Here is a 25179-nt window from a genome sequence, read left to right on the forward strand (position 1 = left end):
TTCATAAAAACAGAATTATTCATACCTTGACGAAAATTCCATCCTTCCTCTTGTCCCACACAAAATTCTTTCCTCTTCAGATAATATCATCAAAACAAGACCTTCACTTACCACAAGAGTTCTAATTATCAAGTACAGTCCCAACCAGCCAACTCTACAGCATGACATCAGCTGGATATTTATTTATTTTTTAATTTCCTCTATTCTAAGACATGTCACCTTCGAGAACAAAGAATAAGGAAAGAACATTTAGCTTAGTAATGCTTGAAAAAATTTTAAATTCTGACTATATTAAACTTAAGAGGCTGCAATTTTCCATCCCTGAAGGTGCTGAGAAGGGCAAGTTGTCTTTTGAGAGATACACACCCGCTTCTCACCACTCCAGCACTGGGTGAGAAAGTACATTGGCAACTTCCTTGACTCACCAGAATCAAAAGTCCAATGATAGTTGAGTTATCGCCACTTATCAGTTTGGCACTTAAGGATCTCAACTCACCAGCAGCCTGATTTATCTGTCTCCTGGCCAACAAATAAAGTGCAAGTTTTATTGACTTGTCAGGTTGGGTGTGAGGAGAATCTGAGACAGCAATAGCCACAGTCAGCCTCCCCTCTGTGCTTGCGTCTGAGCCCATTGACCCCCAAGTGAAGCAAAAAAGAAACTTAGCTTCTCATCTTTAGATCCCCAAACATTAGGCCTAACCTAATGGTCTTTCAGACCCAGAATCTGCCATTGAGAGGGACACCACTGTTGAGGCTTGCAATTGGATAACAAGCTTGCCGGTCAGCTCTTAAAAAGTTGATGGGAGCTCAGTGTGGTGAGCCAGCTGTCCCTTGACATGCCTACCTCAGCCAAACTAAATCAGCATCCTGAGTTTCTGCATTGGGCACAATTAGTCGTCTAAATGTTCTTGAAGTTCCCATTCAATGCAAAATGTGCCTTGAACCAGTAAAAACATTTTTTTTTAGAAGTTGCATTAAGAAAATCCCTGATGTGTTTGTGTGTTATTTGGTTAATACAGTTGAAAATAGGATTACCCAGAAAAAATAGCATTTTAAAATTAGTGGAAATTCAATGTCTAAATTTAAAATATTGAAAATTACTCAGCCAGTTTAATTTTAAGCCTGAACACAGTGGAAATTCTTAATAATTAATTCTTCCTGTTATCATAACCAGTTTTAAGGGTGGTGTCTGGCTTCAAGCATAATTTTGTTAGTCTATCCCAACAACAGCAGAAACGTTATTATATAAAACATTATTTTCAAGGGTAAATGTATTGTGGTTGAACTGCATTATTTTAAAAAAGCATCACAGAGCTTAAATGTTTTTATACCATAAATGTTGGTAAACCTAGTATGGTCAGCACTTGCTGTTCATTCCTAATTGTCCCTGAGAAAGTAGAAAATTGTCTTTTACGAGCATCTGGTACAACCACAGTACTGTTAGAATGCGACTTCTAAAAACCTGACCCAGCAACATTTAGGAAAGGGGTAGTGAGTGATTTAGAGGGCAGTTTTCAGGTGGTATTCCCATGTACCAGCTGTCCCTGAACAGTCACATCTGTATTATGTTGTCCAAATTGCTACACAAAATTGTCACCTTTGACACAGCAATTTCCAAAATTAAAAGATCTAGCATTATGGTTCTGGGGAAAAAGCTGCCTTTAAATATTACTTAAGTGACCTATGTGAAAATGAAAACCATGAAAAAATGGTGTCATAGACCATCACATCTAAGCTATTTACATTTCTTAGAGTCATAGAGATGTACAGCATGGAAACAGACCTTCAGTCCAACTCATCCATGCCGACTAGATAACACAACCCAATCTAGTCCCACTTGCCAGCACACAGCCCATATCCCTCCAAACCCTTCCTATTCCTATACTCATCCAGATGCCTTTTAAATGTTGCAATTATACTAGCCTCCACCACTTCCTCTAGCAGCTCATTCCACACATATACCACCCTCTGCATGAAAATGTTACCCTTTAGGTTTCTTTTCCACCCCAGGGAAAAGACTTTGTCTATTTATCCTATCCATGCCTCTCATGATTTTATAAATCTCTAAGGTCATCCCCCAACCTCCGATACTCCAGAGAAAACAGCCATAGCCTAAAGTTTGCAATGTAATCAGAAAAACAGCATTTGATGTTCTTTAGCTCCAGTAAATTATGGTAATCCACCAGTGCTAGAAGTCTTAGCCTGAAAAGCACTGCTTGTATAGGGGCCTTAGAGAACAGCAATTTCTGGAGTTAGAAATTATTAGCAACATCACTTACTGGATACCAATTTTCTCGGTTTTTTTCTTGCAGCAGTGATTGACATTGCATATCTGTTATTAGTACTTTAGGATACTCTGACAAATCTCACCCTGCATGAAATGGACAGTGTTCTGGTACTTCAAAATCCATCAGTTGCCTTATTTCTGAAGATTTGAATACACATACTAGATGTGTACTAGATTCATAGTTAGAAAAAAGTGATATTAACTTTTTTACAAGTTGCAAAATACTTTGTTATTAATTCACACTGAAAATTACAAAGAGGTTGCAGACATTTAGACAAACTTGATTTTCTAAATAATATTTTAATAAATGAATAACATGCTATATTATGGATTGTAAATTATTCATAATAAGCTTCTTAAATGACCACCTGTCAGTACGTCTAAAGTTTAGTATCAATAAGAGTCTATATACACAGACATCACAGTCTGATGCCAAGGTGTAGTATTTTTCTGATACCAGTTGTGATACAAAGGGAAACTAAAAAGGGACCGTTGGAAACATCAGCGAGTGCTGGCAGCCTATCCTGCACAAGTGCCTGCCAGTGACTGACAGACACTGCTTTGGAGACAAAGGTTAGGCTAGGATGCAGTCACAACTTTAGGATTTTTAGACAAAACTAAATACACTTCCAGTGTGCACAGCCCCAATTTTATGTCACTGGTTCATTTCAAACTAGTGCAGGAAGTATTTGCATCATCAGTCTACTGGGTGTCACTGAGGCATCAAGAATGCAGCAAATACATTATTCAAACTTAAGAACCGCAACTGCACACTTGACTTAGGCCTTTAGGCTTTGTTTCAAATTTAAGCAATTGTCTGTGTATGACGCCTGCAGAGTTTCATTAAGTGTTGTTTATGTAAGCCCCTCCAGTTAAATCAGCCAAATCTCCGACCACAATATCTGACACTCTCGCTCTGATGTGTGTAAATAACAAAAGTGCAGTCCCCTCAAATTTTAAATTTGGAGCTTTATTCAATATTTGCAACGAAGATGATCGATCTGGAATTAAAGGCTGACCAAAATGATAAAGGCATAAATATTTTTATGCTTCATTTGTTTTGTTTTATAATTTATAATAACTCTTTGGCACAAAGGGACATTCAATTTTATATAGTATCTAAACCAACAAAATTATAGTATTTATACATTATATGGATATAATTCTCTTTTTAAGAAGTCATTATTTGTCAAGCAGATGTTTTGTTTGAGGGAATATAGAAAAAAGTGAAATGCTGTGATTCGTATAACTGGTTCCTGTTGTTAAAGGTATCTGGTAGACTTACTTTCAACCTGTGCATATGGTAATGTAATAGTAACCACTGAATAATAAACTACAGAGCGAGGACAGTGCTCTGGGGACATGAGTTCAAATCTCCCATCATGGCAGCTGGTGGAATCAAAATTGGAATTACAGATTTAAATGTTATAGAAGAGGAGAAAATGGCAACATGAGAAAAGGTTTCATCAAGTGGGAGTATCAGGGGTATGAGGAAGGCATTGCCTGAGATTGTGACGGGACAGATTCAGTTTTGGTATTCAAAAAGGAAATGTGTACAGCCATAACGAGCGGCTAGGTGTCTTCCTCCTACGAAAGGGGGCACAGATGGGATGGGGTTGGTGCTGTAACAATTTTGCAAAGTAGTATTTGACTTAACTCTTCACAACTATCCCACAAGAAAAAAATCTAAATCAATTCTAAAATGCTACCTTTGAATCAATAAACCAATGCCAAATTATTTGTTTTCTCAATGTGCTTTTAAGATATTCACGAGTTTCAATTCACTCATCACATTTTTATAGCCCCTGAAACCATTCCAAACTTCTGCACCTGATCTCGACCAATATTAGACCATAGAAATGTTGTCATTTTTTAGACCATTTCTCTCAGGAATTGGAATATGTTGTACTACATTTGTAACTAGTTCAGTAATGAGTGAAAATTTAATTAAAGTGACCAGCCTTGAATACAGCAATTCAATACTTCAATAATGACCTTCAATAAATTATTTGTCTTTTCACTTCTTGCACCCTGCTCCCCAAATTCTGTCACAGTAAATCAGTTTCTTGAAGGCTGTGCTTTAAGATAAGCACAGAAGTCCCAAACAGGCTCAGATATCTACTCAAAAACAATGTTTCCTCAACTTAGTTCTACTTGTTGGTATCATCTTGTTGCAAGTGGCAACAATATCATGTAGGTCACTAAAGCAATAAAGATTGAGTGATCCATAGCACTTACAGCTATTTTGTAACCATTATATCATGCTGACCACTCCCCCCCCCCGGCAGTTAGCCTTTGTGTCACCGTCTGAACTGACCATGATATTCCTATTGGTGTGACCCATACAACAGAGAACTTATTCAGTCTGCTCTGATATAATGCGATCCCGTGTTATAAGAAATAACATAATAGCAACACCATTTAAACCAATGGGACCAGAATCACATTATAGCCATACATGTAAGGAAAGTTCGCATTCTACAAATAATAGTCTAAATTCTTGTTATAGTCAATTAGTGTTGAATAAACGTGTCTTATAGCAGAAACAACTGTAGGTTGCTTGTTGGGTTCTTCATGTTCCTCTTTATACAACCCTTAAAGTTATAAAACTGCATCAAAAGATTTTACTTCAAATCTGCAACAGCACAGTGACAACCTTAGAGTATTAGTGACTACAAAGTCAAATGAAACGCAAGGGATAATTATATTCGGGAAGTATAGCAATCTCACTGGGAATCTAAACAGATTGGCTTTCAAGCCGTTTAAACAGCTTTGTGAAGTAAAAGGATGGTACAACAATAGCTCACGTCAAGATAACTAAACAGTTAAATCTAGTAATTATTTAGTTGGCAATTCTGGACATTTCCTTCAATTTAAAGCCCAGTGATCAATTTCTTCAATGTTTTTCAGTTAGTTGAAGAACTGTACAATAGTGAAGAGGTTCTCCATGTGATACAGTAGCCAGAATTCTCCCTCAACAATATGTATGCTGAGCTGTAAACAGAAACCACCTTTAATGATAAAATGGCCAATGGTAATCATAAAATTCAATGTCACATAATCTAGTGCTATACTGTAGATTTTCTTTTAAAATCAGCAATACAAAGAAAAATGACGAAGATTATCTAGTCAATTTGGCCTACCCTGGCATAACATCCACATACTGTAGCCTTCCTCTCATTGTTCATACGTTCTTTTTGGGAAGGCAAAACTAAATTAATCATAATAACTTTACATGAAATGAACTGTAGAAAATTCCACTCTCCTCCCCAAAAGCAATCAAATAACATTCAAAAGACTGAAGTAACTGAGTGACAACCTCAAATCCACCCTCAAGTGTTCTTCTGTACCATTCTTCATCTTCCATATCATTTCATCTGTTTTTCTAGGTAAGGAGGGATGGCAGTGAAGAAATGAGGGCAAGTGGTAACTTTCTCCAAGTCATTTATCAACACATCAAATTTGAAAACTACAAGGTTTTGATGCCTGACTATTAGTATACCTCATCAACCATAGAGAATAAGCTGGGTTTTAAATTGTTAATTTAAATGCCTCATTTACAAATCTCCGGTTTTATAAAAGTGAAGATTGCACAAAGGTAAAGAGTTGAGTTGTCCCAAATAGATACACACCACATTATCAAAGGGTTAGTGCCTTCTTGGTCAGAATGTCATTCTTATCCAACTCTTGTCGTCGACTTCTAATCCTGAGAGGAAAATACAAATGGAAGAATATCTTATCAGTAGTTTCAGTACCATTTGGTTCATATATGGGCAACTAATTAAACTGATTAATGAGCCAGCACATTTAAGATTTATTTTACCTCACAATGGAAATTTAATCAAGAACCTTGGCACACAACTAAAACCAAAAGTAGATTGACTGAATGCCCTACTCATTACTGTCAAGTTATAGCTAGCATCATAGGTAAACCCAGTATGAGAACTGGATTTGTTTGCATTGGAAGAGTTTTATAGGCAGATGGAATAAACATTGAGGTACATTCCTTAGAAAACCTGTTAGTTAGTTCAAAGAAATCCTGGTAGTATGGTAAATATGATTATATAACTAAGTAATACATGTTGGGATGTTGCACAAGTGCAAGGTCCGGGTTGCATGCTCCAATCAGCCTTGCGTGACTGAGGCCTGTTAGGTGACAAAAGGTGAAGAAAGATGATCATGGCAAAACGTGATGGTCTGCAGCAGTCCGGAAGACAGTTGTGGCAGAGTCTGATTGGTTAGGGGGATATAATTTAGGTTTAGTGCGATTGGTTATGCTAATGATAGGGCGCGGCTTTTAGAACAACATAAACATTAGTATCTTCGCTGTTCGCCTGTTTTCGGAGTTGACTTCTCTGATGGCCACAACTTTTGGTTGCAAATAAAGGCTTATCATCTTGAGGAATTCTCTGCATCTCCTGGTCATTCCTAAAGGTGCTATCAACCACAACAGCATAAGGTAGGTATATGGAACAGCTTCTCTTTGAGAGAATTCAGAAAAGATAAATCTATTACCTTAATTGAAGGATTTTAATTTGAAACTTCCAGACTAGAATCGTTTAGTTGGAACAGTGAATGGGTTACTTGAAGTTGAAAAAGGTTAAGCTCATTTGTGTGACTAATGAAGAAAGAGACTACCAAACTCATAAGAGATCAGGTATTGAAATAAAAATAAAGTTAAACCTACAGATGTGATTGAAAACAAAATCTTTCTGGTGTTGAAATACTGTAAAGTGATGATCTGGGATAGATGGGATTATTGTATCTTTCAAAACCATTGTGTCACATGTACGCAGCTTGATTGATTCTATTTGCTTTTGCATAAATTTCCACTTTATTGTTAAAACCAGACCTAAGCAAAGCATAGAGTCATAGAGATGTACAGCACAAAAACAATCCCTTCAGTTCAACTCATCCATGCTTGCCAGATACCCTCAATGAATCTAGTCCCATTTGCCAGCACTTGGCCCATATTCTTCTAAACCTTCTTGTTCATATACCCATCCAGATGCCTTTTAAAATGTTGTAATTGTACCAGCCTCCTCCACTTCCTCTGGCAGCTCATTCCTTACACGCACCATTCTCTGTGTGAAAAAGTTGCCTTCAGGAATCTTCTACATCTTTCCCCTCTAACCCTAAATCTATGCCATCCAGTTCTGCACTCCCCCACCCCAGGGAAAATACCTTGTTTATTTACCCTATCCATGCCGTCATGATTTTATAAACTTCTCTAAGGTCACCCCTCAGGCTCCTATGCTCTAGGGAAAAAGCCCCAGCCTATTCAACGTCACCCTGTGGTGCAAACCCTCCAACCCTGCAAACATCATTAAATCTTTTATGAACCTTTTCAAGATTAACTCCATCCTTCCTATAGGAGGGAGATCAGAATTGCACACAATATTCCTAAAGTGGCCGAACCAACGTCCTGTACAGCCACAATATGACCTCCCAACTCTTATACTCAATGCTCTGAACAATAAAGGAAAGCACATTAAACACATGTTTAATGAAATACCATCTTGTTAAATAAAAAAGCCAAATTTCAGTCTTCAATCTAATTTTCCCAGTAATAACATCAGCTTGGTTTATAAGTAAAATTCACAAGAATAGGAGATCAAAAAAAAAATACAAATACTGTTTTAATTACCATAACAGAAATGTAGTGGCTGCAATGCAGATGCCAATTGAAGTGGCGATTGAGATCAGTATGACAGTATTTCTATCAAGTACATCAGAACCTGTGGTCAAAGTAATGGAAGTAAGTTAGATTATACATATGGGACCATATGGATAACATTGCCTAAAATCAGTCTCAAAATTTAAAATTTCATTTTGGCATTAATTTCATTTTTTTTTAGCAAGTGGACCTCATTCTCTATTGTTTATAAAATAATTTTACTTTCATTTATTGAGGGGGAATTTATAGAATCATTTTTTTAAAATGGTTACAACACAGGAGATGATTTGTCTGTGAAGTCTGTGCTGCCTTACTACCAGATCTACACAGCTGGTGCCAGTCTCCTGCCTTTCCCCTTGGCTCCGCAATAGGAAGTAGTCATGGATTTGGAAGGTGCTGTCTAATCTTTGAATTTCTGCAGTGCAGCTTGTAGACAGTACACACTGGTGCTACTAAAATCTTTGGTAGTGGATGCGCAAATCAAGTAGGCTGCTTTCTCTTGGATGGTGTCAAGTTTTTTTATTGTTCCTTTCCACCAATGGGAACAGCATTACTCCATCTACTCCCTTCACCATCCTTTTACATCAAATATATTTTCAACGTTCTCTCTAAATTAGACAAACACCCTTCTCTGAAGTCCCTCATCCCTGAAACAATTCTCATATTTAGTTTTAAAATGAAATAATAATCAGGCACCATCTAATTCTCCACGAATGTTCTGACCACATCCTACCACAGACTTAATTGGAAGAGAGAGAGGCAGTGGCTTTCCACTCTTACCCTCCCACCTGATTATATGCCCCTTCACCAAAAGCCTTATTGTGAAGCAGGTGTTGAATTCCACCTACAATATTCAAGAAACAAAGGAACTAATGAGTTCAATTAAAAACCATTCTTGCTTTTTTAAAATTCCCTTTTTTTAAAAAAAACAGCCCTTTGGTCAAATGGTAAGTCATCCCTCCAATACTACCTCATTTGGCTTGCTCTCAAGTTTTGTTTGATCAATGCTTTTGTAAAAAAAGCTATGAAACGTCTTTTAAAACAGTGTTTGAGCTGCTTTAAAATACAACTTCATGCCAAAATTAAAAAGTCTTTTGGAAATAAAGTATATTGTCCACATAACCTGGTGTTCATATACCTCATTAGAAATAGAAAACAATAGTGAGTTTTGAGAAGATTTGTAGCTCAGGTTGAGGTTCTGGATGTAGGTTTGCTCGCTGAACTGGAACATTCATTTTCAAACGTTTCATCATCATACTAGCTAACATCTTCAGTGAGCCTCCAGATGAAGCACTGGTGGTGTAGCCCACTTTCTATTTATATGTTTGGTTTTCCTTGGGTTGGTGATGTCATTTCCTGTGGTGATTGAGAAAAAGAACAGGAAATGACATCACCACTGGAAATGACAGCACCAACCCAAAGAAACACTAACATAAAAATTGAAAGTGGGCTACAGCACCAGTGCTTCATTCGGAAGCTCACTGAAGAAGTTACCTAGTATGGTGACGAAATGTCTGAAAATGAACCTTCCAGCTCAGAGAGCAAACCTACATCCACAAAACAATAGTTTATCAATCAAAAATGTTAGTATTCCAGTATTCAGTGAAATAAACTTCTCCATTATTTGATTTAACATAAAAAAAAATCTTGTATCAATACAGACAGCTCTCATGTGAATAGAATGTGCACATGTATCTGTACACACACACATTTAAAAAAGGACTCACTGGTGCAGTGTTTATACAGGCTTAATAATATAAATAAAGTTGATGCCAGTTTCCTTTTCCTAATTTACTTTATGGGCATAGTCTGTTCAGAGTTGGACCTGCCTTCCTGATGGCATTTGGCCTTAAACACTAAATCCTTGACATAGTACCAAAAGTTACATCAGACTCATCTTACTTGAAGGGATTACATTTGGAGAGAGGGTAGGTGTTGTTGATTGACTGTGAGTTTGTACAAAGTCCATCATCTGTGTGGTGAAAGTAGATTGGATACTTTCTGTAGTGGTTTCTGGAATATACAAATATTGATTTATTAAAGTATTTCCAAAGTCAAAACAAATCACACAAGAATGTTTTACCTCTCCACAGACTTGCATAAAGAGGCTTACACAGAAACTTTGCATTACGTACAATTTTAAGCTTGGAAACATTACTACTGCAACATTAAGTTAATTCTATCCAAACATATTGATGTGGATTTCCTAAATGCCAGAAGTTAAATTAGCTGTAAGTGTTCAAATGAATAGTCTACAATATGAATTAGCACTGTGCATAGCTGGACAGTAAAAGCAAAACAGCGCTCCATGTAATGGTATATACTGTAATTAATTGACATTTCATGTTACACAATCTGATTGCAATTAAAGGACTGAAATTTACTGGTAAGTCTGCTATGTCCTCCTCAACCACTCAACTAGTCTTTTGGCATTAATTACCATTTTAAAAAAAATCACCTTCCTTTTTATTTATAAGATTGCCATGTTAAAGACTATTGTTCAACTGAAGGTCAAGCAAATGGGCTGAAAAGAGTAAAATGAATTCTACTTCCATTTGCTCTCCTCTCAACTGACAAAGCATCTGGTTCAAATGTACACAGAATTTCCAGTATCCAAACCCATGACCACTTCCTTCTGGAAGAATAATGCTAGCTGATAGATGGTAGCAGAAAACCACCACCTCCAAGTTCCAACAGGTTATTAGATTAGATTACTTACAGTGTGGAAACAGGCCCTTCGGCCCAACAAGTCCACACCGCCCCACCGAAGCGCAACCCACCCATACCCCTACACATTTACCCCTTACCTAACACTACGGGCAATTTAGCATGGCCAATTCACCTGACCTGCACATCTTTGGACTGTGGGAGGAAACCGGAGCACCCGGAGGAAACCCACGCAGACACGGGGAGAATGTGCAAACTCCACACAGTCAGTCGCCTGAGGCGGGAATTGAACCCGGGTCTCTGGCGCTGTGAGGCAGCAGTGCTAACCACTGTGCCACCGTGCCGCCCATAAAAGTCCCCTCCAAGTCATTCACCGTTCTGACTTAGAACTAATGCCATTTCTTCAGGGTTGCTAGACTTTCCCGAACAGCAATGTGACCATCTATATCAAATGGATACAGTGGTTCAAAAGGCCAGTTGACTACCATCTTCAAGGCAATAGGGATAGGCAAGAAAGGATGGCTCAGCCAGTGACACTCAAACAAGTCTCATGAACAAAAAAAAATTATACCTTGTTATTTGTAAATTGGCTGATTTTCTTTTGAAATAGGCTTTCAGAAAATATTTGCATTGCACAAAAATTGAAAAATAACATTAGATTCTTGTGTTTGACAGGAGCATCATTTAGGAAGGACTTACCGGTATGTATAACTACCTTTCAATGCCACTTTCACAGCAACGTATTTCAAACCCTTTGTCTTCACACATCTCACTCAGCCATTGCCAAGATGTGTTGCGATTCTCAAACAAATGTACATATACACATGTTCTGTTGCTATGCAATTCACCCAGATTGTAAATGAAACGGGTTCAACTGAACAAACAGCTCAAATCTTTTTGTAGCTCTGTATCAGTTATGCTTACCACTCCATGGAGTGACAAATACTTCCGAACTCCAATTGCTCCATTTACCATTGTCAAAAAAATCTTTTGTTTTGACACGAATCGCATACAGTTGAGCAGCAATGGCATCAGTGATGATTTCTGTTGTCATTTTAGTATCCAACTGGAAAAAAAAGGGGAAGTAAAAATCAAGAAAGATTCCAAATGATAAGATCATCACTATCATCAGTGATTATTTTCAGTAGTCTCAGCAACATTCTAACATCAGTGCTCTTTTCAGGTAAACGTGATATTTTGAAAGGGAGGTCAGTTTTCTTAAAGTATAAAATTAAAGACTACATTACTCCCTTTCACAAATCATCACCACTGTACATTTTGTTTTGGCAATCTGCATAGATTTCTCAGTACAATCACAAATGCAGCAAGCTCTGACTTGGATACATATTGTTGTTCTTTTACTGTTGCTGGGTCAAAATCCTGGAATTCCCTCCCCAGTGGTATTATGGATCAACCCATAGCAAATGGACAGCAACGGTTAAAGAAGGCAGCTTGTCACCCAAGGCAACTGGGGATGGGCAATAAATGTTGGCCAGTCAGAGACATCCACATCCCACAAATGAATTTTAAGAAGTGGCAGAAGTTGCATTGTAGGTGTGGGATTGGACCAATGGCAAGATACCTTCGAGAGAGAAGATGAAACGATACATTTTTGGTAAGAGGCCAGAAGACAGTGATTTAAAAAGCAACCAAAGACAACATGTGGAAAGAATTTTTAAAAATCCCACAGTCAGGATCTGGGATGCACTGAGTGGCAGAGACAGATTCAATCCTGTCTTTAAAGGGGAAATTGAGTAAGCTTCTGAACGGAAACTATTTGTTGTTGAGAGCTGGCCTGAATTTGACAGGCTGAATGGTTTCTTCCTTTGCTGTAATTGTTTTATGATTAAATTACTGCAAAGGAGCTTTCCAGAAGAAAACCATTCAGCAGACAATCACTTAATGTGCTTATCAAGTCCCTTGTCAGTAGTTATTTTCTAATCAACCATTACACAGATGTTATTACACATTTCTAGAGCAGGTGGTGCTTGAAGCCAGCTCTCCTATCCTCGTCTATATCGCAAATTTGCTGACAACACTTGAGAAGGGTATTAGAGATATGTTGGTCGTGTCACTGAACTAGTAATCCAGAGGCCCGGGCTAAAGCTCTGAAGGTATAGCCTCAGTCCCACTATTGCAAAAGATTAGATTAGATTACTTACAGTGTGGAATCAGGCCCTTCGGCCCGCCGAAGCGCAACCCACCCATACCCCTACATTTACCCCTTCACCTAACACTACGGGCAATTTAGCATGGCCAATTCACCTAACCTGCACATCTTTGGACTGTGGGAGGAAACCGGAGCACCCGGAGGAAACCCACGCAGACACAGGGAGAACGTGCAAACTCCACACAGTCAGTCACCTGAGGCTGGAACTGAACCTGGGTCTCTGGCGCTGTGAGGCAGCAGTGCTAACCACTGTGCCACCGTGCCGCCCACTATTTGATTTTGGATTCAGTTAATAAGTCTGAACTTCAAAGCTTGTATGGAAACTATTAATTATCATAAAAGCCCATCATTTCACTAATATCCTTCCTTAGTCAGGCCTACATGATTCCAAACCTATTACATTGCATATAACTCTGAATTGCTTTCTGAAATGGCTGACCAAGCCATTCAATTCATGGGCAATTCAGAACTGACAACAAATGCTGGCCTTGCCAGTGACCCATATGTCTCAAGAAAGACTCTTTTCAAAAAGACACACTGATAGAAGATGCTGAAATGCTGCAAGTCGGGCAGCATGCATATTTTGCTTTTGGGCAAAGATTTAGAACTTAAATATAACATTGCCTCAGGTAATCAAGCATTTCATAACTAGCGAAGTATTTGTGAAGTTTAATTGCTGCAGTGACTTGGAATGGAAGAGTCCATGAACAGTATTTAGTTAATTATGCAGATAAATGTACCTTAGTGATACTAATTGAGACATAAACTTTGTACCCAGTTTCTTCATGTCTTCATGGTTAATCCCATTCATATGGCTCAAGAAAAACAGTAAATCAGACACGCAGCAATAAAGACTGTGTGCAAGCATAGAAAAACAACTAAACAGGATCGATAAAGTTGTAACAAGGCAAACTTAATAGCTTTTTACTGAAGGTGTGTAGTATTCAGAACAAAGCAAATTAATTAGTGGCACAAATACAGGTTAATAGGTATGATCTTGTAGCCGTTATGGGGACATAGTTACAAAATGGTAGCAGGGAACTAAATATTCAGGGTATACAATTTTTTGAAACATTGTTGGATGGATTCCGTATGACAGCAAGAAAATAACCTTGGATTGGGAGATGTAGAATCCAAGTGGGTGGAGGCAAGAAATAAAAAAAGACATTGATAGGAGTAATCTATAGAGGCCCTCCGACAATAGCTATGTGGTCAGACAGAGCAACAAAATCAGGGGATCATGAGGCAGAAACAAAGGCGTACATTAATCATGGGTGACTTTAAGCTTCATGTAGATGAGATAGTCAGATTGGCCAAGGAAGCCATGAAGTTAATTTTATACAGTGCATTTGTGACATATTCAAAGTGCATTATGTTGTGGATCCAACCATGGATCAGGCTATTTTGAATTTGGTGATATTAGTTGACCTGACATAAAATTGTTAACTAAGAAACAGTGAAAACTGTTTAATAATGGTATAATTTAAGATTCTATTTGAGGAGGAATTTGGATTAGAAACAACTGTGTCAAGATTAAATAAAGGTAATTACAAAGGAGTAGGACATTGGTAGCTGGAATGGACTGGAAAAGCTGTTTAGTTATAAAAATAGTTGAGGAACAAATGTACAAGGCTTTGGTGAAACTAGACCTGAAATACTTTTCTTAGTTTTAAAACTAAGAAAAGTATGCACTTTATTTGGAGGCGGTGGTCCTCTTTTGCCTGGCTGAGTGCTGCTCCAACAACAGTCAAGAAGCTTGACGCAACATATAACAATGTATTCCTCCCCGCCGTCTTCCCAGCGTAAAGTCCACAAGTATCCAATCCCTCCACCACTATTGGAGGGAGGAGCGCAGTAGATAGATGGAAACACCACCTGCAATTTCCCCTCTAAGCCACTCACATCCCTGACTTGGAAATATATTGCTGTTCCTTTACTGTTGTTGAGTCACAATCCCAGCAATCCCTAACGTGTGACTGACCATAAGATCCAAAGCTCATTCTAGCCAAGGCAAAGTCGAGGTGTTGGAGAGAGAATACATGGCTGACTTTTCAAAGCACTATTTGTCTACAAGTGGCAGGGTCACAGATCAGCTATCTCAGAAAACACTGAACCAGAATGGAAGCAAATTCATCCTTGATCTGCAGAGACTACCTATAAGATAGGAGTTTACCTGGCTTGTGGGTCTAGAACAAAGGGATACAATCTCAAGATCAGTGTTTTATCATTTTGGACTAGAAGCATTCTGTACCTTAGAGAGAGTTGTGGATGCTTCATTATTGAATATATTCATGGCGGTGATAGACTAATATTTGGGGAACAGGAAAATGGAGTTGAATTGAAGATCAGCCACAATCATATTGAATGGTAGTGCAAGCTTAAGAGGGTCTTATGGTGTACTCCGACCTCTATTTCTTATGTTCCTTAGGGACAAACCTAGTTTATTTACAACAGAATCCACACTTCCAATAAAATTGTCAGTTTCCCCATCACTGAGGAAAATAGCTAAAAAAAACTTCATGAATCAGTTAGTGAATCTAATTTCCTCAGAATTTATGTCTTCCCTCTTTCTGGATTGAACACAAAGTAGACAAAAATAATACCAGTGACCTTGTTTGCAACAGTTGTTTTCACATAGTACAAAATGAATTAGAATATTAACAATCTTTCAAATCTTAAATTAGCAATAAAAAGTTACATAAATAAAACCAAGATATCCATTCAATGTCTTTCTACTCTAAATACAACAGACCTTAAAAAAATATTGGCAGAAGATTAAAACCCATGTAGGATCAACAGAAATTAAGAGTAGGTGTCAACAACAACAGGTGTACTTTGCAATTCTTCGACCGACACAGACATTAAGAACAGGCAGTCTTGCATGTTGCTTCAATAAAGTTTTGTTCTAAATTTCAGATATCTTCTGGTAAACTGGATTACAATAATATCTACTGTACCCATGCCAAGAGCACAATGGCATAAAGGCTGTTCTTAAAAATAAACGCGCAAGAAAACTAATCAACAGATCTCCAAATGCAGCACCAGGCAAGCCAACACAACCCACAAGAAGTAACCTCAAACCACTGGTGAACTCACCCTTGACCAGAAGTTATATTTCTGGAGTTTGTATTCCAAAACAAATTTTAATTTGAATTGTGATCCCCATGATAGTGGATAATCCCACTGCACTCTGATTCTTCTAGGAGATCCAAAAACAGGTTCAGCTGTTACATTTACAGGTGGATCCGGCTGAACTAAAAAGAAAAATAAGTAGAAAAGAATGTCTTTAGCGTCGTAGAGTTATAGAGGTTTACAGCACAGAAGTGGGCTTTTTGACCCATTGGGTCTGCAGCAGTCAAAAATAATCCCTCCCCATTCTAATCCCATTTCCATCACTTGACCCATGGCCTCGAATGCCTTGGCATTCACAAGCGTACATCTAAATACTTAAATGTTAGGAGGGTTCCTGCCTCTATCATCCTTATAGGCTGTGAGTTCCAGATTGTCACCACTCTCTGGGTCAAAATGTTTTTTTCCCCCTCACATCTCCTCTAAATCTCCTGTCCCTTATTTTAAATCCAAGTCATTGATCCCCCCCACTAAAAGGAGATGCTTGTTTCTCTGTACCCTGTCTATGCCCCTTTAATACTATACTTTTCCATCATGTACCCCCCACCTCCCATCTCAATCTCCTCTGCTCCAAGGAAAACAACCCTTGTCTGGTAGTCTCTCTTCATTATTAAAATCTCCAGAGCAGGCAACATCCTGGTAAATCTCTGTCTGACAAATCAGAAATTAAAAAAAACATTTTGTTGAGGGTTTTCATCTTGTGCTCATCAGAATAGTTCAGAAGAATACCAATAAAGGCAAAAACACCATTATAGCATACGAGAGGAACATGCTGGTTTTTGGTAAGCGGACTCTGGTAGAGGCATTGCCAGAGGGAATGCATAGCTAATGATGACCGACTGTTAATGGCCAAGCTTTTGTTAAATTTTAAAACAAACAGACAATTGATTCTGATGGATTCGGGCATTGCCCTGAGAAAACTAACAAATAGCATCACCTATTTTGTTCAGAACATTTTCTTTCTGTCTGCAAAGAGTAATTCTTCATAGAAGAATGGAACAGTTAACAGTGTGGAAGCATGCCATTCAGCCTATTGAGTCCATACCAACCCTCTGAAGAGTATCTCAGCCAGACCCACCCCCTCTACCCTATCCCTGCAATTCTATTTCCCATGGCTAATCCACCTAACCTGCACATCATTGGCAATTTGGCATAGCCAGTCCACCTAAAGTACATATCTTTGGACTGTGGGAGGATACCACATCGCCCAGAGGAAACTGACGCAGACACAAGGAGAATGTGTAAACTCCATACGGACAATCACCCAAGGATGGAATTGAACCTTGGTCCCTGGGGCTGTGAGGCAGCAGTGCTAACCACTGAGCCACCATGCCACTCAAACTCTGATAGGTATCCCAGAGATCAGTAGATTGAATCAAATAGCATACTCCTTTGGTAATTACACAAGCAAGGTCTGGGGATTTTCTTACGAAGAGAGGTTTAATGGTTGGGGCCTATACTCATTGGATTTAGGAGAATTAGAGGAGACATTACTGAAACACAAGATTCTTAAGAGACTCGACAGGGTAGATATGGAGAAGTTGTTTCTCTTTGTGGAAGAATCTAGGACCAGAAGGAATATTCTCAGGATAAGAGTGACGCATTTAATTCAGACTGGCTGGAATTTCTTCTTAGGGAATAGCGAATCTTTACTGTTGACAGCAGTTAAGACTGGATTGCTAAAGAATATACAAAGCTGCAAAAGGCAGATTTTTGATCAGTAAAGGAAGTAAGGAGTAAGGGGAGAAGGTAGGAAAATGGTGCTGAGGTTGATCAGATCAGATCAGCCATGATCTTACTGGGTGTCGGAGCAGACTCAATGGGCTGAATGGCTTCCTTAAGCTCCAAGTCTTCTGGTCTTTAATCTGCAGTTTCCAGCGACCATTATAGTCCTATGTCTGCCCAGTTGAGCTATTGAAAATCTCCCCCAGTGGATTTGTCTTATTACAGGTTGATTGTGCTTCGAACTACAAATGTTCGAAAAGTACCAGATTTTGTTGCAATAATTTTATTTAGAGCTGTATCATTATTATTGGTTTAACCAAGCGACTGAAATAAAAGCAAAGTTCCTGTTTTATAATAATGACATGGTGTTACAATCAAGTTCATTTAGTAAATGTTTGGATAATACTTTTTCTTCCCCAAAAAGATTTCCATAACCATTTTACGTTTCAATCAAACAGGTCACAAAATAAAGAGTGATGCTTACCAATATCAAATAGCATAATATCCAACAATGTCGTCCTGTGGCCAATAGGGTTGACTGCAGTTATATTTATAACATATGGCAAGGATGCAAACATTTGAGGATTGTCTATTTGGCAAATATTGCTAAGAGAATCTCTAGGACAGTTAAAAATGTTGCTGCTTGGAGTCCTGAAATAAAGAAAAAAGTATTTATATCTTTCTTAGTGGCAGCTTCAGGATTAAAATCTATGACATATGCATCTCAGGAGGATAGTAAATAATGCTCGACATTTACAATTTGGCTGTATAAAATTCATACAAGGACACTTGTAATTAAATGATAACAAAACAATAAGCAATATTTGAATCAACTTCAAAATTGGGCTCCTAAGACTGAAAGCCAATGTTAGCAAGCAGTTGAAGCCATAACACTGAATGTTTGAGAAGAAGTTAGATTATAATTCTTTGGGTAAAGAAGTCAAAGGAAATGGGGAAGAAGTGGGAACAGGGTACTTTGTGGAATGATCAACCCTGATTACACTAAATGATGGAAGGACCAAATGGTATACTCCTGCCCCAATTTCTATGCTTCTCTGCTTTTATAGAACATAGAAGAATACAGCGCAGTACAGGCCCTTTGGCCCTCGATGTTGCGCCGATCCAAGCCCACCTAACCTACACTAGCCCACTATCCTCCATATGCCTATCCAATGCCCGCTTAAATGCCCATAATGAGGGAGAGTCCACCACTGCTACTGGCAGGGCATTCCATGAACTCGCGACTCGCTGAGTAAAGAACCTACCCCTAACATCTGTCCTATACCTACCACCCCTTAATTTAAAACTATGCCCCCTCGTAATAACTGACTCCATTCGTGGAAAAAGGTTCTCACATTCAACCCTATCTAAACCCCTAATCATCTTGTACACCTCTATCAAGTCACCCCCAAACCTTCTTTAAGTGCCTCAGCCTTTCCTCATACGATCTTCCTACCATACCAGGCAACATCCTGCTAAACCTCCTCTGCACCCATTCCAGTGCCTCCACATCCTTCCGATAGTATGGCGACCAAAACTGCACACAATACTCCAGATGCGGCCGCACCCGAGTCTTATACAACTGCAACATGATCTCAGGACTCCGGAACTCAATTCCTCTACCAATAAAAGCCAGTACGCCATATGCCTTCTTCACCGCACTATTTACCTGGGTGGCAACTTTCAAAGATCTGTGTACAGGGGCACCAAGATCCCTCTGCTCATCCACACTACCAAGTATCCGACCATTAGCCCAGTACCCCATCTTTTTATTACACTTACCAAAGTGAATCACCTCACTAATCCAAACCTCCAACTCACCCTCAATGCCATACCTCCGTATTTTTTGCAGTAGCCTACCATTAAGATCTGGAACTACAATATCACCAAGAATCAACTCATTTACAGCTCTACGTTTTTAACTAGTTGGTGTTCAAACTCTACCAATTTTTTTTTTATTAACCGGTGAGCAGTGCACTTCTCTCGGTCAATGTGTGACTGCTTCCTGCCTGCCAGCCATATTGGAAACTTGAGGGCATTTAGCATCTGAAAAATAGGTGCCACACAGACAAGTGTTCAGGCCACAACATTCACTAAGCTCTTGATTTCACCAAGCCTGTTACCTTACCTAAGTTGAACAAATCTGACACAGAATCCATCTCTCAACGGACAACAATACTGGTCTGTCTTGCTCTAGCTGTTTCATAGTTTCCTCCAGGTTGTGTTCCCAGTGTTTGATCTACTGTAATTTTCACATTTGCTGACCCATAGTTCTGAAGATTAGCAATGGTACCTTGTCAAAAAAAAACTGTTGCAATGACTGCCCTTCAGCAATTGCTCATCCTGTTTCTAGTGAATTCCCAAAATAAATACCAAGATGTGGTATATTTTACTGGCCTCATGAATGTTTAAAAATACCCATGCTGAAATATAGGAATAGAGGCAAGGATAGTGGAGTTTCAGTTATGTGGAGTGATTTAAGAAGTTGGAATTGTTGTTCTTAGAGTGGAAAAGTAACCAGGGATTGCAGATTTAAACTAGTTTGCAAAAGAAAAGATATTGGGGAGTTGGGGGGAGCAGGGAGAAAGATGATGTGTGGGAAAGAGGGAAACTTTCTAATGCATTGAATCATTAATATCTGACATGCATGCCTGAATATGCATCGTCAATACTAATTTTCAAAAAGGAACTGAATTATGCACAATAGACGTAGGTGTGTAAGTTGACATTTGAAGGTTTGAAAAATAAGGAAATGACTTGTAAACCAAATGTAAAAGTGAAACTTAGGCGTGGGTAGTTGCTATTTTGAGATGTCATCAACATCCATGCAAAGAATGGCATGTCTCAAACCTGATCAATTTTCACAGCACATTCTGTGTTACCTGCTTGATCACTTGTACCTAGTTGTGATTACTAGGATGTAAAAAATGCATTTGTGGGTGAACATTGAAGCTGACTACTAATGGGAATATATGCTGGGAATGTGTGAAAACATTTTGGTGGGTGCTGGAAAATTGAAGTGTTGTTATACGTTGTGATTTACAGTAGTCAAGGGCCTTAGCTAAAGACTGGGTGAATAAGATTAGCTTAGTAGGTCTTTCAGAGAGCTAGTTTAAGTATAAATGGTCCAATTGACCTCACTACGATTATGGAATTTCTTTTGCTTGCTCTTTCCATGAAAGATTCAAACATCTTCAATATTGCACATGCTTCTCTGAAGACTTCACACTTTTACTGGCAAAGTTTCCTGTTGTTTCCTCAATGAAATGATAATGGTATTCTTATTTTTGATATCTCTTTTCCATGCCATCTGCTTGCACAGTGTGTAATCTCTCAGATAGTGTGGCATGTTCTCTACAGTTTAAATCTGGGTTCGTAGTTTAGCATTCCCAATAATAAAATCATAAAGCACCAAAAGAAAGAAAAAAAAATTCTTCAGTATATCCATGAAACTATAATCCCTAATCTCTAGAACCATTCAAATTATCTCATTTTAGTAAATCAGTACATTCACTTTCTTATATTCACTCTGTTCTATGACCTATTTATTGATTTACTTAGAGTCATAGAGATGTACAGCACGGAAACAGACCTTTCCAACCTGTCCGTGCCGACCAGATATCCCAACCCAGTCTAGACCCACTGACCAGCACCCGGCCCATATCCCTCCAAACCCTTCCTATTCATATATCCATCCAAATGCCTCTTAAATGTTGCAATTGTACCAGCCTCTACCACTTCCTCTGGGTGCTCATTTCATACACGTACCAGCCTCTGCATGAAAAAGTTGCCCCTTTTATATCTTCCCCCTCTCACCCTAAACCTATGCCCTCTAGTTCTGGACTTCCCCACCCCAAGGAAGAGACTTTGTTTATCCTATCCATGCTTCTCATAATTTTGTAAACCTCTATAAGGTCACCCCAACACTCCAGGGAAAACAGCCCCAGCATGTTCAGCCTCTCCTTATAGCTCAAATCCTCCAACCCTGGCAACATCCTTGTATATCTTTTCTGAACCCTTTCAAGTTTCACAACACCTTTCCGATAGAAAGGAGACCAGAATTGCAGGCAATATTCCAACAGTGGCCTAACCAATGTCCTGTACAGCCGCAACATGACCTCCCAACTCCTGTACTCAGTACTCTGACAAATTAAGGAAAGCATACCAAACGCCTTCTTCACTATCCTATCTATCTGCGACTCCACTTTCAAGGATCTGTGAACCTGTACGCCAAGGTCTCTTTGTTCAGCAATACTCCCTAGGACCTTACCATTAAGTGTATAAGTCCTGCTAAGATTTGCCTTCCCAAAATGCAGCAACTCACATTTATCTGAATTAAACTCCATCTGCCACTTCTCAGCCCATTGGCTCATCTGATCAAGATCCTGTTGGAATCGGAGGTAACCTTCTTTGCTGTCCACTACACCTCCAATTTTGGTGTCATCTGCAAACTTACTATCTATACCTCTTATGCTCACATCCAAATCATTTATATAAATGACAAAAAGTCATTATATACTTGAGGAAAGTGTTTTTCCTTCCCCTATTATCTTTATCTTTTTATTCTTGACCACATGCTTTCCCAGCAGACCATGATTATACAGTATTCTGCATTAAGCTGCCACGGTCAACATTAGGCCACATAGAACATAGAAGAATACAGCGCAGTACAGGCCCTTCGGTCATCGATGTTGCGCCGATCCAAGCCCACCTAACCTACACTAGCCCACTATCCTCCATATGATGGAAATGTGTTGCTGGAAAAGCGCAGCAGGTCAGACAGCATCTAGGGAACAGGAGAATCGACGTTTCGGGCATTAGCCCTTCTCCTGTCTGTTTGAGAATGTGGCTGCAGATGACACTATCCTCCATATGCCTATCCAATGCCCGCTTAAATGCCCATAATGAGGGAGAGTCCACCACTGCTACTGGCAGGGCATTCCATGAACTCACGACACGCTGAGTAAAGAACCTACCCCTAACATCTGCCCTATACCTACCTCAGTACGCCATCTGCCTTCTTCACCGCACTATTTACCTGGGTGGCAACTTTCAAAGATTTGTGTACATGGACACCAAGATCCCTCTGCTCATCCACACTACCAAGTATCCGACCGTTAGCCCAGTACCCCATCTTTTTATTACTCTTACTGTTCAACATAGTTCAACAGGATTTTCAAATTATGCATTCACTTTCTGCTGAGTGTCTAAAAAGGTAAAATATCAGTTTTGTATCTGGCATTAAAGCATCAACGTATTTTCTTCAGTCAAATTCCATATAAAAAGCCATAAAATTTAATTCAAACTGATGCCTTTGAAGATGTCGTCAGATTAACTACAGAGGAAATAAATTCATTTCTTAAACTTCATTATGATTATTAGATCCTGGAAGATAATCCTTATGGCAATTAAAATACTATTGCTTAAATAAACTGCAGTGACTATGAGGAAAGCACCCAGTTCCAATGCGAACAAAGAAGAAATATTAGCGAGGTGTTAAATTCAACATGGGATACAACCTTCACTGACTGTCCAAGAAGCCAACGAAGTAGCTATTACCTCAGGTTAAATCTTAATACCTCTAAAACCACCCAAAGGACTCTAAGCAGATGGAATATATTGTGGAAAAATGTGAGGTTATGCACTTTAGTAGAAAGAATAAAGGAGCTAAATACCATTTAAAATGGAAAAAGTCTGCAGAAAGCTACAAAACAAAGGGATTAAGGAATTTCTTTTTAATTTATTCATTTGTGAGCATCGCTGGCAAGCGTTGCTAACTGGCTCGCACATATTGCCCATCCCTAGTTGTCCTTGAGAAGGTGGTGGGGTGCTTCTTGAAATGTTGCAGTCCACCTGCTGTGAGTTGTCCCACAATGCCATTAGGAGGGAATTCCAGGAGTCCAGCAATTGAAGGAATGGGGATATACTTCCAAGTTAGGATGGCGAGTGGCTTGGAGGTGGACTTGAAGGTGATGCCGTTCCCCTTTATCTGCTGCCCTTGTTCTTCTAAATAGAAGTGCTCATGGATTTAAAAGGTGCAGTCAGAGGATCTTGCATAAATTTTGCAGTGCATCTTGTAGATGGTATACACTGCTGCTGCTGAGCGTCGATGGAGGGATCGGATACAGTGACAATCAACTGGGCTGCTTTGTACTGGATGGTGTCAAACCTGAGTGTTGTTAGAGTTGCACTCATCCAGGCAAGTGGGGAGTATTCCATCATACTCCTGACTTGTGACTTGTAGATGGTGGACAGGCTTTGTGGAGTCAGGGGGTGTGTTACTCACCGGAGTATTCCTAGTCCCTAACCTGCTTTTGTAGGCACTATGTTTATGTGGTGAGTCCAGTTGAGTTTCTGGTCAATGATGACACCCAGAATGGTGATAGTGGATGATTCAGCTATGGTAAAATCATTGAATGTCAATGGGCTGTGGTTAGATTGTCTCTTATTGGTGATGGTCATAGCCTGCCACGGTGTGTGGCACAAATGTTACTTGCCACTTGTCGGCGCAAACCTGTGCATTGTCCAGATCTTAGGCGAAAGTGAGGACTGCAGATGCTGGAGATTAAAGTCAAGAGTGTGGTGCTGGAAAAGCACAGCAGGTCAGGCAGGAAGGAGAATCGACATTTCGGGCAAAAGCCCTTCATCAGGAATGAGGCTGTAAGCCAAATGGATGGTGAGATAAATGGGGGTTTGGAGGGGGGGGGGAAGAGGGTGGAGTGGATAGGTGGGAAGGAAGATGGGCAGGTCATAAGGGTAGTGCTGAATTGGAAGATAGGAACTGGGATAGGGCAGTGGGTGGGTGGGGGGGTGCGAAATGAGAAAACTGGTGAAATCCACATTGATGCCACTTTCTGTAAAGACCATTCCCTCTGCGACTCCCTTGTCAGGTCGACGCACCCCCTCACCAACCCAACCTCCCCTCCCAGCACCTTCCCCTGCCACCGCAGGAATTGCAAACGTGTGCTCACACCTGCCCCCTCACCTCCATCCAAGGCCCCAAAGGCGCCTTCCACATACAGAGTTTTGCCTACTATATGTGTTGCTCCTGATGTGCTCTGTTCTACACTGGGGAGACAGGACACCTACTTACAGAGCACTTCAGAGAACATCTCTGGGACACCCCCACCACCCTCATGGCCATTCACTTCAACTCCCCTTCCCACTGCCAAGAACATGCAAGTCCTGGGCCTCCTCCATCACCACTCCCTAACCACCTGGAGGAAGAACACCTGATCTTCTGCCTCGGGACCCTCCAACCCCATGGCATCAATGTGGATTTCATCAGTTTCCTCATTTCCCCTACCCCCATCTTATCCCAGTTCCAACCTTCCAACTCAGCATAGCCCTCATATCTGTCCATCTTCCTTCCCACCTATCTGCTCCACCTCCTCTCCGACCTATCACCATTATACCCATCTCCATCTACCTCTCACACTCATCTACCAACCCCCCCAGACTCACCCCCTCTCCCTAGGCTCACAGCCTCATTCCTGATGAAGGGCTTTTCCTCGAAACGTCGAT

General features: G+C 39.7%; 1 protein-coding gene across 4 annotated transcripts in view; it reads right to left on the reverse strand.

The window, feature by feature from the left end:
* Nucleotides 1-2567: 2567 nt before the first annotated feature.
* The window catches only part of il11ra (interleukin 11 receptor, alpha), an 85245-nt gene continuing 62633 nt past the window's right edge, over nucleotides 2568-25179 (reverse strand). For 2 of the 4 annotated variants that reach the window (XM_043681737.1, XM_043681899.1), the window contains 6 exons: nucleotides 18140-18306; nucleotides 15898-16055; nucleotides 11556-11697; nucleotides 9867-9977; nucleotides 7935-8025; nucleotides 2568-5993 (listed from right to left, as the gene is read on the reverse strand). In XM_043681737.1, the coding sequence (XP_043537672.1) occupies nucleotides 5927-5993; nucleotides 7935-8025; nucleotides 9867-9977; nucleotides 11556-11697; nucleotides 15898-16055; nucleotides 18140-18306 (736 nt within the window). In that variant the 3' untranslated portion in view covers nucleotides 2568-5926. The remainder of the gene's footprint in view (nucleotides 5994-7934; nucleotides 8026-9866; nucleotides 9978-11555; nucleotides 11698-15897; nucleotides 16056-18139; nucleotides 18307-25179) is intronic. The other 2 variants (XM_043681816.1, XM_043681992.1) reach the window with 2 other exon arrangements.

The sequence above is a fragment of the Chiloscyllium plagiosum genome, chromosome 1, assembly GCF_004010195.1.
Source record: "Chiloscyllium plagiosum isolate BGI_BamShark_2017 chromosome 1, ASM401019v2, whole genome shotgun sequence".
Lineage (NCBI taxonomy): Eukaryota > Metazoa > Chordata > Chondrichthyes > Orectolobiformes > Hemiscylliidae > Chiloscyllium > Chiloscyllium plagiosum.